Raw genomic sequence first — 16414 nt, 5'->3', positions numbered from 1 at the left:
ATGTAGGTGTCTAGAGTATAGAAATCTGTCTATGATCTCAGTGTGCTGCTTTGCCCTTGTAGTCCAGTGAGTTCTAGGTACTGCAGCCTTTAGAGAACTGGTACTAGGTACTGCAGGAAGCTTTAGAGAACTATTCAGTTCCCCCAATATGGGCACTTGCATGTTAGCAGCTGAATCTGGAGCTCAGTCATAACTAGGGTGGTGCTACAATTTGTCGGTGTACAATGTAGGTGTTTGGTGACAGTTCAGCTGCCTTAACTCCAGCTGCCACCTTAGAAAGACAGTTTTCTCCTCTAAGGCCTGTCTCAAACCTGCCAGCCTCATGTAGGTAGCTGGTATACTGACAGGCTTTCAGATGGCACAAGACAATTGGGTAATTGAGTATGCTCTGTCTCAACACTCATCCCCTGACCTTGATCACTGACTGTATACACAACCTTAGCCTGTCATAAGTATAAGCAAAATTGACTAGCTTAAGAGTCTTTCTTCGGGTTTTAAACAAATACATATTACTACACTTATAGTGTAGGCTCACAGCTTGATCAGGTACCGTAGCCTAGGTGTTGTGCAGCATCCAAAGAAAATACAGTAAGTAACTTGATTAAGGCATTGAAAATATCTCAGTCAAACTACATGCTGTTGAAAAGCTGCAAGTTTGTTCTCTGGAATCCAGAGTTTGTTGTATGATCAATCAAGTATACAATGAAGTACTTTTGTCAGATATGGGTTGCTTGGATCAGGTAGTCGGAGTCATGGCTTGAGCACTGCTAGAGTACAGATAAAAAACTTCTGTGATTTAAAGGGATACCTGCATATGATGTGCTAATAATGTAATGGACACCATGGCTTAAGTTGTATAGCATTTGAACTGTGAAAACTTGGAAGTCGTTACTGCTCTTCTGAAAGTCACAGAAGATTTCTCTTGCTATCCTAATTGCTTGAGGCCAGTTAGATAATTAGGTCAGTGTACTATTGGGCTCAGACTCACAGATCTGGAGATGGCCAGGAGCCAAAACAATCTGGAACATAACGAAGAGCAGTTTCACATTCATTACAAGTCTTGCCAGCTGTAATTTACAACTGCCACAGCAGCTGTAATGGTAGACTGTCTTTCTGTCTTGTCACTTCACCTGACCCAACAGATTTGGTGGGCCAGGGGTGGCTGAGGACTCCTCTGAGGATTTGGAGCAGGGGTACGGAAGGAGTCATCAGTGTATGTAGAGGAGAGTGCTCAAATGAAGCTCAGCAGTGTCTGTGGTGCAGAAGCAAATGTCTCCTCTTGTAAAAAAAGCAGAAACAAGGCTGAAGCTACCCAGGAATAAACAGGAGAAAATTCAGGGATGCGGGCCTTCCCATTTACCCTTCATTTACCCTTCATGCAATACATCATTTACTAGACTAATTTTTTATGTTTGAGGAAGATAGTAAGAAATGATCTTTAAAGAGCACCAGAGCATTTCTTGGCATAGGGAACATTTAGTAATGCAATTATGTGCTTACTATGTTTTCTGCAGCAGTTCATCTTAAAGTTTACAGCCAATGTTATTGTTAGTTAACCCAGACACTTATGTCAGAAAGCTCAGGAAGTATTTTGAGTGTGTCTGGAAAGATACCATGGTTGCCTACTACTGTAAAACTTTAAAATCAGTGATTTAGCGTGAGTTATTAATCTTTTAAAATTTGGCCTGAATAATTTCTTTGATATTTCACAGAAAGGGGTAGGATTGTATTTCATTGTAAAATCAATTTGTAATTTGGAAAAAATATCAACAACCCTTAATTTATCTCAGCTCATTTTTATGCCATTCCCATTCCTGTCTGATGTACACTTCTATATTTCCAAACCTTTCATGATATAGGTAATATTTAACATTTTAACATCAAAAGCACATTCTTTCATTTTATTTGGTAAAAGTAAAGATGGATTATACACTTCAGGAATCTGTTTCTAAATAAAGTTTTCTCCAAACTCCAATGCCACATTTACCTCCTTTTAATGAAAAAATGTTGATTCTTTGCCTTAAGGCTTGCATTTAGGATCTGATTCTCTAATGAAAATATGAATTATCCTGTGTAAATAACAGTAATCAGGTTAAGTAGGTAATTCAAAGAATTTCAGCCTAAAATTTTATTTTCATTCAGGATTCAGATTGCTGAGATTAAAGAAAAATCTCATTAAATTGTATGAAAGAATATTAAAAAAATCTGTTGGGGTGTAGCCCACTAACCTAAGGAAACTGAAGTGTTTTAGGCAAACTTACATACCATCTTCTGCTGGCCAGAATGTAAGGAAATTTAAACTGTTTTGCAAGTGGGACAAGTAGAGAGCAGAGAGGAAGGCTGTTCAGTTCAGGCTGGATAGCAAGTCAGAATCAGGATCAAGGAGAGGGAGCTCAGCTTATTTTATGAGCTCTTGAAATGACCCTCTACTTAGAGTAGCATCTGAAGCCTGCTGAGAGGAGATTATATTAAAATTATGTTCATTTTTGTATTTGTCCAGGGTTGCCCATTAGTTGAAGACATGCTTGAAAACTGCAGGGGAACAGAAAGCTTGGATGTTATTTTTACAGGAGAGAATGGCTAATATAAGTCATTATCAGAGGACTGCCTCACTCATAACCTCACTGATGGGATGTAGAGCCTATCCAGGCTGTGGTTGCAGCTCTGCAAACAGGCTTGTGTGTCAGTATATTTATATATGAACTTTGAAGGATGGAATGGCTGTATTCATTGACTTCATCTGTCCTCCTGTGTTGTTCATAGACAACTATTATTTGTCCTGAATGAAAACATGCTTTACCTCTGTTTGCTCATTAGCATAGACACAAAGGGACACTGTGATTGAGAATCTTCTAGTTCCCTAAGTAAAGACTCCAGAAAGTTGAATGCTTATGGACCTTCAGCCACATTGTCACCTTACAGACAGATTCCTTTGTGCCAGGGATGAGGTAAATGGGAATAAAACTCTAGGAAGGTTTTCCTGCTTTTTTATGTAACTAAATAAATCATACTAGTTTCCATTGCTGTCAGCTGTCACTTTTTGAGTCACTTAATAATAAATATAAAAACATGAGATCACCAAGCTCGTTAATATTTTCTGCCTTGCTGTTTTTGAATGGTGTCTTTACAGTATGATTGGTTGAAATATATTGACTGGGGTGGCATACTGCAGACGTTGCATTACATTAAAAAATAAACAAGCTGTTTTAATAGCCAGAGAAACCAGCAATGTGGTAAAACTTTCCTTCTTGTTTATCTTACATCACTAATGGTACTTTTATGTTGGTTTTTTTAGCTCCACATGCTGGTGTCAGTCCAGCTGAATATTATCATCAGATGGCTCTGTTGGCAGGCCAGCGCAGCCCGTATGCAGACATCATTCCTTCAGCTGCCACTGCAGGAGCCGGTGCTCTTCATATGGAATATCTTCATGCCATGGATAGTAAGTGATATTTTCTAGAAATTTAGGCAGTCCTACAAAGGGAACCACATGGATTGTTCATGGTCTGACCCAAAAGACTTCCGTGCTGATAGAGAAGTGGGAGTCAACATAAGCCTCCTCATGAGGCTGGAGGACCAGAGAATTGATTGCTAAATGTACAAGGGTTATGTCAAGCCTAAAAGTAAACTTTGAGAGAAAGTAGAGAGAGGCTCAGGACTGCTCCTGCAAACAGGTTATAAATTTTATTTCCAGCAGGACGTGAGTGCTTTTGAAAATGTCCTTTTCTATTCACAATCAGTAATTCACTTTCATAGTTAGGCTGAGTATTTCCCTGATGAGCTCTCTGTTAACAGAAAGTTTACATCTGTTTTTCAATTAGAAGAGTATATCCCCCACCTTTTTAGAGAGTGCTCGCTGTGCTTACAAGTTGTGTATCATAGACCAATACACTTTGAGATCACTTGTAAGGTAAAGCAGTTTGAATTCTCAAAGATCCTTACTTAGTTTTCCATAATATTAAGAGCCTTTCTCTGCCCACCCAGCATCTTTCAGTCCTCTAATCTGTTTCCGTTTCTCTGTTGAAGGAGGAAAACAGAGGACCCTGATCCAAACTGTTTGCTACTGCTGCTTTTGATCAACCAGAAAGGATTATGCAGAGTACTCCCCTCTAGTCATAGATGCTTACATACTTTTCAGGATATACTCTGTTTCTTCCAATGAGGGAAATAAAAAGATGGTAACAAGAAAAGGTGGTTCTTGGTAGTACAGACCAATACAGTAGTGATAGACCACCTTGTTTTCCCACAGATTTTTAAACTTTATGTTTTCGTGCAGTTTCTTCTTCCTGTTGTTGGCTGCATGCCATAGTTGCTGATCTCAAGGAGTGTGGGAGTTGGGAGGTTCACTTCTGGAATGCATGGGAGTATAGATAGCTAGCCCTGCAGAACATATGCCTTGGAGTGTGAAGTAGTTAAACGACCAACAATTTTTAAAGAATCAGGCAAGACAGATAGTTGTGAAACTGGGCAGGAAAGCTATTTTCATTCTGTTATTTTGATAGTGAAGGATTTTTTTAAATTCAGTTTCTGTTGTCAGTCACACTGCCCTGGAAGCATGCATGAAGAATTTACAGTAACATAACATACCTTGAGCCCACTTCAGAAACACAAACTCACACAAGTAGTCTGGACTTAAACCAGAAATTACTGTGAAGGCTTCAGTACTTGAAAGCTTAAGAATGTGATACTTCCTGATTTGGATTTTGAGAGGAATAGAAAAGATGAGGCACGCTGCTAAAGCATCGGATGCATATTAATAATATCTTGCAGAATAGAAACTCTGCTATGCATGGTTCAGGTAATGTAAATTTGCTGCTGTGTTCCAGTTACAAGGACAAATCCCCAGCTTGTATGAATGGGCGTGACTTCATTGGTGTAAAAGGATCATGGAATCCTAGAATAGTTTGGCTTGGAAGGGAACTTTGAAGGTCATCTAGTCCAATCCCCCTTGCAATGAGCAGGGATATTTTATATTTTCAATGATTTTGGATCCTATTGTGAGAGAGTGTCTGAATGCATCTAAGTAGCAGTACCAAACCACATACTTGGATGCGGACTTGACTGAATGTGTTTATTCGGCCTTTAGAAAAAGTGAATACCAGGATGTATGCCAGAAAACAAGAAAACCAGAAGACATTGCAGTACTCATACAAATAATGGCATTTGCACAAGGATCTTCCTGTGTTAGTAGAGATTGTGTATGCTGTAATCTACATAGAATTGCAGCTTTTACATCCCAAGAATGTTATCTCTTCTTACTTGAGGGGAAGTATTTTGACCTTTGCCGATAAATTCAGCCCATTCATAAAAGGTACCTAAACACCATCTCTAATAAGGATGTTTGTGGTCACGAGCTTTAGCTATGATACATTTGAAATGCACACTTTAATTTGTTTTGTGTTTGTTTTTAAAAATTAAGATCACACATTGGAGATTCATTATAGCAGCAACTTTTCAATTAGGCATTATTTCAGAGTTAAAGAGAAAAAATGTGTAGCACTATTATGCAAATGGGTTATTTTTAAACAGTAAATAGAAAATTAAAATAAGAGTGAATCCTAGTAAGGTCACACAGCTCACCTTCTATATTTGATGAGAATGTGTTTAGTCAGGCAATAGCTGCTTTTATCTAAATAGAGTATGAATTTACCCTTTTCCTTTGTAAAAACTAATTAAAACTATCTTAACTTGCATGGGTATACAGTAAATTAATTGTCATTAAGTAGGAATGTGAATGTCCTATCATTCATCATGCTAAAGAAAACTCCTTTCTTCTTTGTCAGATTTTTAGATTAGGAACAAGAACAAAACAATTAGCAGGAAGCTGATATTAAGACTTTAAAAAAAACCAATAAGAATGCCCATGTATGCATTTAATAACAAAGTGCAGTGATCAATGCAAAGCAATCCCATTTGTTTGTATCTTTCTTCTTAAGGATTTGTATGGTGATCTTAAAAGTACTCTTTCGCCTTTGCCCAGGCTTGTCAAAGGAAACAGAAGAGACATGAGTAGTTTCCCTCATTATCTGCTATCAAATTCTGAGCAAGTTGACTCAACTGACTGAAAGGCTGCTGCTCATTTATTCCGCACAACAACCAAATAGATGCAAACAAGACATTGTTCTTCTTTTGTGAAGCAAGTCTGTCTCCTAATTGTATGTTTATACAGCATCTTGCACAGAAATTTGGAATCTCTGCCCCCTTCTGTAGTGCAAATAATTCCAACACCAGCATGCACTGGGTTCCAAAGCATGTTACATACAGTTTGTGTAGTTTGGGGACTTTTGTTTTGCTCTTTTGTGGTGCTGGAAAACTGATTTCAAAATGGGGATAAGAGTGGAAGAAGTGTTATTCAGAAGTTAAATCTTGCCTAAAGAGCAGTAGATTTCTTGAAGCTCTGAACTTCACTGTCCATGAACTGTCTAATACATTGAGGAAGAGTAAGGCCAATTGTAATTTTCTTCATCCTGTCCTGAGTGCTATGAAAAGTGGGCCAAAATATTCTTTGTTGCTATAAAGCTTTTCTGCAGTTTTGGTGGCCAGAGGCCCTGAGCAGCTTCTTACTTGTTCTAAAAAAGTGAGATTTGCTACCTTTAAGTATAACATCAAAATAACTAGGAGGGGAGTAGATGCAGAAGATACAGTACTACAGTAACAAGAACTGAAATTACTTGTTGTGGCTGTAAAGATACTGTATGCCAGTACAGTTTCGATAGCAGCATTTTTCACTTGCAGAATATGTTCTAATCTTTTAAATGGTGTTCAGTGGAAGCCAATCGTGTTACCTGACGTTTCAAGATTCCCTCTGAGAGTATTAATATCCTCACTGTGATTAACTTTTGCCTATACTCACTCAGAATAGGAGGTTTCTCCTTTTCAAAGTATCCAGCATTGACCTACCCCTGTTGGCATTAGAGAGACACTGGTAGTAACCCAATTGATCTAAAGAGTTTCACCAGCTCTGTTGGGCTGACCTTGGCTGGATACCAGATTCCCACCAAGCTGTTCTATCACTCCTCAGCTGGGCAAGAGAGAGAAAATAAGATGGAAAAAACCTCGGGGTTTAAGATGAGGCACTTCACTAAAGCAAAAGCAAAAGATTGCGCATGCACAAGGAAAGACAAAACAAAAACATTTATTCTCTACTTCCCTTCAGCAAGCAATGTCTGTCCACTTCCCGGGAAGCAGGGCTTCAGCACGCATAGCGGTTGCTCTGGAAGGCAAACATTGTAAATAATGAATGCTCCCTTGCCCCCCCCCGTTTCTTAGCCTTTATATATGAGCTGGCATCATATGGTATGGAATGTCTCTTTGGTTAGTTTGGGTCAGCTGTCCTCGTTGTGTCCCCTGACAGGATCTTGCCCACCTCTAGCCTACTGATGGGGGGCGGAATGTTGGAGAAACAGTGCTGATGCTGTGCCAGCACTGCTCAGCAGCAGCCAAAACACTGGTGTGTTATCAACAACTTCCTAGCTACCAATGCAAAGTACAGCACTGTGAGGGCTGCTGGGGGGAAATGAAGTCCAGCTCAGCCGGACTCAATACACCAGCCCAAAGAGTTAAACCAGTGTGAGGAGCTTTGGTCTGGGTTTGATTTCTGTTTTTCAGGCACAGTTGGAGAATGAGGGTAGAGTATCAAAGCTATTCCTTTTCCTCCAATACTGATGACAGATGTATCATTTTGAAAACTAAGACAAAATTTATGATAAACTTTCATGAAGTGAAAACAAATTTTTTACACATTTGTAAACAGAAACCAGAAGGAAAAGAAAGAAAAGAAGGTTTAACTTTAAAAAAAACCCTGAGACTTCCCATATTCACAGCCTCCAACAAACACTAGTGCCTGAGACATGTTCAAAGAAGTTTGATTTAAAGGGATGTAATAAAAGAGGTTTGATGAAGTTTGATTTAAAGGGATGGAATAAATGATACATGTCTGAAGATTGCCTTATAAATGATTAAGCAATGCTAAAAACTTCAACTCAGAAATCAAATTCATGGGCAAATTTGCTGGATGGCATATTCCATTTTTGAAATTTATGATGGAGATAGATATCTGTTATTTTAGAATTGATCTCCACCTCAGAATAAGATCTTTTCTTCTGGCACCTGCTGGATTTTTTGTCGGCACACTCAAGTCTTTACTGTCAACTACTGACTTTTTATTTCTATAATGTCTACTCCAAAAAGGTGACGTTTCTAAACATATCTTCACTGTCAGCTTCCATTTGCATGCTTTGCCAAAGCTGATGGTCTTTTATTAGCACTTGCACAGAGGTAAATGGATTTTTAGTGAATCAGTGCTCCTGGAGTTTTTGATTTTAAAGGATTATCAAATAGAGAATGTAATACTTTGCTGGGAGAACATTGTGAGCAGATGAACGTCTCAAATTGCTAAATAAATATCGAAGTGTTTGTTTTTAAAATAAATGCTTGGCAAGGCTAGACAGTTTGGTTTAGTATTCAGAAGCACTGACAAATTGTGACTTATTCCTTTTCATAGCGGCATACTAACTAAAGCATAACTGATGTTATGCTAAATGAATGGTTTAGCAAATGTCCTGTCATGAGTGGTCAGCTCATGCTTAAGACTTTTTAGGCATGTGAAAACTAATTAAACTACAAAGATCTGAAAAAAGAGTAATTCCATTTAATTGTATTTTCTATTTTGAAAGTCGTGGTCTCCCTTGAAGTGAATCCCCCTCTCCAGTGGTCAGACTCTGTAGAGCTCTTACTTGGTCTCAGCTGTTGGCTCCTGCTGTGAAGCAGAAATATTCCCTTTCTGCAGGATACTGTTAGCCCTTAAGAGCTTGTTCCTTTCTCAGGTAGATGGAGGGAACTGCCAAATTCCCAGATTTAGATGGGACCCGAAGCAGGTGCTGTCTGGAGGAAAAGAGGAAGCTTGAGACTACTGTGTGATGTGGCTGAAGCCCAGCTGGGAGTGTCTTTCTCCATCACTGGCTGCAGATCTGGTGCATCCAGAGCAAACACAGGGACACCCTGGCAGCAGCTAGCAAGGGGAAGGTGTAATGAGCAGTGGGCAGGGCTGCAAGAGCCATAGCATGACTTAGGCAAGGGATGGGTTCAGTCCAGAAAGGGCAAGGAGGGGGAGGAGTGAAGTCGTTGCAGTTTTTGAGACTCTGCAGGGCACTGCAGGGAGTATAACGCCTGCACTTAGCTATACCCTTGTAAAACCATGATAACCTAAAAAGCACTTGAATTGTATCCTCATCTGGGGCAAATTACGTTACAAGCACTAACTTCAGAGGCACTGTTTTAGTTCATCCTGGCTGAACAGTCAGGAGAGGAGAGTTGTGGATGAAAGATATAAGTACAAATTATTACTATTTTTGTTTTACCATGACATGTATATGGTATTTCTTTATTAGATATGTTGCAGTTTCTTATAGCTGCTGATCACTGTTGTTTCTTATTTTAGCACAAATGAAAGATCTCTGCCTCTGAAAGACATGAGGCGCACAGCAGTAATAAAATATCAAGCAGACGCAGTACAATAGCAAGCTCCTAAAAAAAGAGGTAGATTGCGTAAAATAATGTGTAGTAGCTTTTATGAATAAATAGATGGCCATATCTAAATTTAAAATGATGAATTAAGAGCATGGATATTCATTGAAATATTGGAACAGAATGGACTAAGGCCTATTCTGGAGACGCAGCAGGAAGGAACAAAACTCTATATTACCTGGGCCAAAGAGAATTGGTGCTGATGTTGTCTAGTTGAGGCAAATCTAAGCACAGATCAGGAGAAGAACTGTAGATGGAGATCTGATCACACACTCACAAAAGCAATAAAATGGCGGTTTTTAATACCATATTAAAATCTTGGCTAGCATGCACAGAAAGAAGGGAAACACACTCAGGTGTATGAGGAAAACATAACAGCAGATTCTAATCCAACTCTGACCTTGAGATGAGTTTAATTAGAGTTGGGCTCTTTTCCTGATTAATGTTAGACAAATAAACTTTAATACACTGCTAAAAAATGGTCCTGGACACAAAGGCATGAACAAGAATTAGGAAAGGCAGACCTGTAATGGAGGCTTGTAGCCAACTGTGAATTATTAGTAAGTTACAGAGAATGTCAGGGACTGTAGGAGAAGTAGTTGTAAAGGAGGCATCAAACCCAAGACCTGCATGACCCTGTCTGTCAAGATCATTAGAATTCAGTCCTTTACTAAAGGGATTAAAAAGGTAGAAGCGGCAGTACTGTTAAAGGAAATTGTTCAGTATGCAGTGTGGAAGCTAATTCACTCCTTCCCACTCTCAACCAAGATAGAAAATAATTAAATAAAGGAAATAAATTTAAGGTGATATATCTTCCTTCAGGACTGCAGACAGACAGCATGACATGGTAAAATAGACCAGAAGAGGTAGAGATTTTCAGAGCAGGACATAAAATTTAGAAATGTAATATGTATTTATGTAAATGGTATCTGTATGGTTGCCTTCTCTTTACCACTTTGGAAAGCCTAATCTCCCGTTTTAAAGAAATTTAGCAGTCATAGGCCCCTGTACACACCAACAAAAGAATATCAAGGGATCTTGGACAAATTCAAATAAAGCCTACTGTTTCTCAGTCTAATGCTGTGAATGTCAGTTTGAATTCTGCCAATAGAGCTGATGTTTTAGTGCTTTTTTTTTTTAGTTTTGATTTTTAGTTTTGCATCAAGTATCAACCTGGCAGAATTATGGTCAACAAAAGAAAAGTTGCCACATCATTTCTCTACTGTATTTTACATGTTTAGGTTTGGCTGTATATATTAAAGCGTTGTGGGTTTGGGTTTGCTGGTATCCCAGATCTGAACCACTATCTCATTGCTCACGGTTGAATTAATGATGTGAATGTCTAAGAAGCCATCAGATTCATAAATCACCAGAAATGAGGGATAACTCATAAAAGTCTTTTCCTTTTGTTTAGCAATTTATCATTTTGCTTGCACATTAATAAACAGAGCTCCCCTGAGGTAAGCCACGGGAAGAAAGATTTTTCTTCCTAATTTTCCTCAATCATAGCCAGTAGATCACAAGTGAAGAGAGTGGGCTTGTCGGTGTGTTGGTGTCTCCCTCTACCCATCAGCGATAACAAATAAATGCGATGAAGTACCCTGGTGGATAATTGCTTGTGTTTACATAACAGGCACCAGGTTTCCAAGTCCGAGGTTGTCAGCCCGACCAAGCCGAAAGCGCACGTTGTCCATATCCCCCCTATCTGATCACAGCTTTGACCTTCAGACCATGATACGGACATCTCCAAATTCCTTGGTCACAATTCTCAATAACTCTCGTAGCAGTTCATCAGCCAGTGGTTCTTATGGCCACTTATCTGCAAGTGCAATAAGGTAAGAATAGTATTTTCTGCCTATATTGTGTATTCTCATTTATTCATCATACACACACAAATGTGAATATGTACTCACATCTTTAAGTAACTTGTGGGGGTTTTTTGTGAATATGTGCATTTTGCAGTTTCTATAATGGTACATTAATTGGAGCTTAATTTAAACTATAAAATATTTGTTGTGTTCCTCAGAGAGGTAACCACAAGGGACTTTTTGACTTATTTTTGTCCAATGCAGGTAATATTCCAACTGACCAGCAGTAACAGTGTGTGTATGTTTGCTCAGGAATCTGTTTTCAGAGAAGAAACTCTAGGGTAGGTTTGTGAGTTTAGTCACTTGAGTTCTTCTGGATATAGATATGAGGGACAGTGAAATTTTCCTGCATTACAGTCATTGGAGAGTAAAGACCAGATGTGTGGTACTGGTCAATTAAAATGTTTGGCTAGAACTTATCTTTTTTTTTTTTTTTTTTTTTTTTTGCCAAAGACGTACTGTTATCATCCAGTATCATCAGAAATCCTGTGATTTTCATTTGGTTGCTTCACTTGTGTATGCAAGAAAACAGTCAGAAATGGTGGTTCTGGAGGCAGAAGAGCAGAACAGCAAGGGAAGAGGTGAAAGGTGAACTGAAGTTGTACAGAAAAGGGAAGAAAATAGGGCACAGGGAGAGGAAACAAAAGGAATATTGTAAAAAAAAGAGGAAGTGGAAAGAGTGGAAGAAAATTAAGAGAAGCAGCAGAAAAAATGAAGATGCAACTGCAGAACATTCTTGTTTTTGTGACATGGCTGTATGTTAACTGAGAAAGGCTCCTTTGGTATTCAAAAAAAAAATCCCCCACCTCCCCAAAGTCTCAGAAAATGCTGGGTTTGCATTTCTGACACTTAAAGAGTACTCCTGGGTACTGATTTAAAAACAGGCTCCACCTTCAATTTGCAATGAGGCAAAGGATCAAGTCTTTGCAGCAGTTTCTTGAGATGAGACACCCATTTTTGGCAAGGCTCAAAAATAACACCGAAGTCATGAGTTCAATCCCCTTTCGATCCCTGTATAGGCCATTCATTTAAAAGCTGGACTCGATGGTTCTCCTGGGTCCCTTCTAACTCAGAATATTCTGTGAAATCTGTGAAATGCCTCTCCAGCAAAAATGAAACACAACTTGAAAAACTGCTATGGGGACTTTCACTTTTGGAGAAAATGAGGCATGGTGTGTTAGAAACCATGAACCTGCCAAACTGAGAGTGACAGCACTCTAAATATTGATATTAGTATAAGTGCTGTTTTTTCTTTTTTTAAGCACTTCTTTTAAATAGTCGTGCTTCATAGCTCTGATGTGACTGAGTACTGTGTAGTGTTTCATAGGTATGATATCATAGCTCTGCAATACAACTCCACATTCTATGAAACCATGGTCCCAATTACGAAGCTCCATAATGAGGAATATGAATAATGAAGAATATGTATGTCAATGGCTGGCAGCAGTTGGACCACATCTGTTAAATACATGTACTGTATGGAGGTGTGCTATCTGCACTGCCAGTAAGATGGGATGCCACGTAATAACTAAACTCCTTTTCCATAGCTTGTAACCTTGGTAAAGCAAATAGTGCATGAAATTTGGCATAATGTCTACAGTGGAGTAAGTCTTGTCTGCTTTTACTCTTCCAAAGCAAAGCTGGAATCAGATTAATAGTTTTGTTGAAGACAGTTGTGGAGCTGGAGAAAGTTGTGGGCAAAGACTGAGTAAGAATGCTAAGGAGCAGCACAGGGAGTCTTGTGAACTGGTATCACTGAGCCTGTCGTTGAGCAAAGCTTTCAGCCCTTCCTGGTCATACTTTCCAGGAATGCATAATCCAAAGTTTCACATGATTTTAAATTAATTATTTTTTTCCTTTTTGATAAGAGTATTCCTGTTCATCATGCAAAGTTGGAAATGTACATCTCCATTCCTCTCAGTGAAAAGGAGGGAAAGTGAGAGAGCTACCTCTTTTTCCAGCTTTGCAACTCACCTCTGTTGGTGCCCTTTGACTTCTCCTGTGTGAATCTGTCTATAAAAGAGTTACACCAAAATAAACAGTGACGTAAGGTATTAAACACAAGCCACATTTTATTGCTTTAATAAATTCCAAGACTAAATAGCAATGGGACTATCAGTAAAATCTAATTTATTGCAACTCACTGTCTTGCAAATAATGCATTCAGCACAAGAACTGCTGTACTGAATCAAACCATAGGTTCATCCCATCTAATATCCTGTCTGAAAGAGTGATCAAAGTGTAGAAAAAAACTTTTCCTAGTGTAAAATCCCAGCTTCTGGTAACTTGCAGGTTAACCTCATAGGAGTTGCTGCAAGAAAGTGGTACAGTTCAGCAGGCCACTAGATGGAATTGCAAGACAGGAAGGATTTCTACTTTAGATAGTATCAGTAGCATTAACTACTTAACATTACACAATCCTTCTACTTTTAGATATTGTTTCCAATCACTTTTAATTTAGTCCAAACAGTTTACACCTGGCAGCATTTTTCATGGCAGGTACCTCTCTAATGCTGAGTATTTCCAAAAAGCATCAGCAAAGCTATTAATTTATCAGAACGAAGTTAGGGAAGAAGAGATTTTCCAGTGCAAACTAAAAGAATTCTTGCTTACCTTCTTACCGAGAAGCTGGAATTTGTCAGGAATATTGTCTAGACACTGTGGATATGATCTTTGCTGTTCTTGAGAAATTGTCCCATTCAGCCAAGTGATAAGCCCTTAAGAGGTTTCTATTAACATGTGTTAAATGTACTAAGCATTCAACACGTTCCAGTCCAGGGCCACAGAGAGGGAGTAGGACCTTTCACTGCAGCTGCAGCTCTGGTACCTCCTTAGAAAGCCTGTGGAGGCTCAGCTGTCTGCCCAGCCATAATGGCCTTGTGAAATAAAAAGCAGTCTTCAGAGGAGACAGGAGTCAGCCTAGGAACTGTACAGGTTAAGCAAGCTGGCACAAAGTGCTTTCATATAACTTGACATAGAATCGCAGTAGGAGAGAGAAAGCTGCAAAGTAAAGCATGTTGAAGCCAGTCATTAGGAGAATGAAGGTACTGCCCCCTTGTGATTATGCTCTGATACCATCTTTCGTTTCAGGGTTGCACAGTATTTGCAGGGCCCCCGCCTGCTTCAGTGCTCAGGCTGAACATCTTGAACATCCTCTCTGGATCGGTGAGAACTGCAGGACCCTGCCTCACCTGTTCTAGGCAGCTCTAAAAGAGGAGGGAGCCTCGTATCTGGTTGTTTGCTGTTTGAAGGGCAGACTCTGCTCTTGCAGAGTCTGATGCTAGACAAAGTGATTTAGTCAGAAGTGACCACCAGCCTCATACAGTTTCTCTTGTGGAATCCCAGCCTACCACTCTTAATTCTGCAGAGGAGTTGAATTTCTCACAGGCATAGCTTGGAGATACTGACAGCTGTTTTGAACATTTCATATGCTGTATCCTGTTAACTAGCCCAGGTCTTCATGCCTGAAATAGGGCAACTGCAACAAGTGACACTTTTTGCCTCCATCTTTCTTTGATTCACGTTCCTGTGCAAAATAAATCCTTCCCCCTTACCTCAGAGGGAGGTTGAAAGCATTAATGTTTTGTGAAGCACTTAGATTATACAGTGATGAGCACAGTGGAGAAGCACAGGGGGGTGTCGGTAATTATTTATTCACTGATGGTTTAAATACAATGGAAGGAAGGCCTATGGGCATTATACCATGCAAGGAGGAGAAAAATACCAGAGGGCCTCTCGCTGAAGGCTACTCTGCATCTTGTGCACTGATTGAGTTATGAATCGTGTGGGGGGGAAAAGGGGCGTGTTGTTGAATAACAAAAAGCTGATCAGTCAGCACATGAAGGTGTGGGCGGGTTTAGTTCTGGTATGTTTGATTTTGTGGGCTCAGTGATCTTTTTGCCAAGATGCTACTTGTGTAAAGAAAGCGTCTCCAGGACCTCACTGGTCTTTGCCTTGGCTAAAAAAGGATATCCTTGGCTAAAAGATTACATCCCATGCTTCACACAACTTTTCAATATAGAACCCTCTATATAAGCACTGTGGGATACTGAGGATGAAATCAGATGAAAAGAGCCATGTTTTGCTCTCTGTTTGTATGGAGCCAAGCACAGGAGGGCTCTGGTCCTTGACATGGGTACTACTGCAGTTCGAATAATAAATAATAGTAGTTTAGCACAATCTAGATAGAGCTTGACTTGGCGGGTGCTTTGTCATTGTCAGCTGGCAGTGTAGTGCTGTATCCTGACTACTGGCTGAGTACTTGAAAAGAAGATGTCGCTCCTGCTGACAGCTAATAGTGGATCTCCTTTAGCACACCAGGTAGAGCTTCTACTTTGTGCATTTGAAAACACCTGGTTTAGGTCTCAGCTGGGAGAGATTATACAGAAAGGAGATGTATGTAATAGCATCAAATGAGGATAATCCTTCATTTGACATTTACTCATTTGGTTACCTGCCTCGGTCCTGCAGTGCAGTACCCCTGCTATTAATCTTTTGTCAAGATGTACTTAATGTTATATCTGCTACCTGTGACAATTATTAGACTTTGCACTTCAGTAGCACTTCTTTTTGAGTGACAGCATGGTCTGGAGTGAGTATAGAGGGGGTAATCACTCCCCATGATATTAAGAGTACTGATTCAAAATTTTTACAAAAGATTAGCTGGTCTTTAATAAACACAGGAGGTTGAGACTTCATGTTCTCTGTGATTTGAAATTCAGAACCTCTAGTCCCTTAGCAGTGCTGCAATACCGAATTTACAAAGTTAGTTTTCAGAAAATTAGCTGAATTCCCTGTCAGATAAAAGGTGTTTAAGTAGTCCCACCTACTACAAGGGACTTTTTTTGGCTCTAGGCAGATGTAAATGTGAATACAGCTTAGCCATCCCATAATGTGAAAATTCAGTTTCATGTGAGCACAGGAGCCCTTTGGGATCTCCTTGAAGGTTTGAAAGAAACTGAGAAAGCACAGCAGCATTTCCCCCCCCCCCCCCCCGCTCTGCCCTGCTTTCCTGATAGCAT

The 16414-nt window shown here is 39.5% G+C and overlaps 1 protein-coding gene across 1 annotated transcript in view; it reads left to right on the top strand.

The window, feature by feature from the left end:
* The window catches only part of GLI3 (GLI family zinc finger 3), a 208914-nt gene that overhangs the window by 138087 nt on the left and 54413 nt on the right, over positions 1-16414 (top strand). Inside the window, 2 exon segments of the mRNA XM_032691538.1 lie at positions 3296-3442; positions 11159-11360. Coding sequence (XP_032547429.1) covers positions 3296-3442; positions 11159-11360 — 349 coding nt within the window.

Source organism: Chiroxiphia lanceolata, chromosome 1 (assembly GCF_009829145.1).
Source record: "Chiroxiphia lanceolata isolate bChiLan1 chromosome 1, bChiLan1.pri, whole genome shotgun sequence".
NCBI lineage: Eukaryota > Metazoa > Chordata > Aves > Passeriformes > Pipridae > Chiroxiphia > Chiroxiphia lanceolata.
Note: the sequence above shows the minus strand (reverse complement) of the source record. Positions and strands in the feature narration are given on the sequence as shown.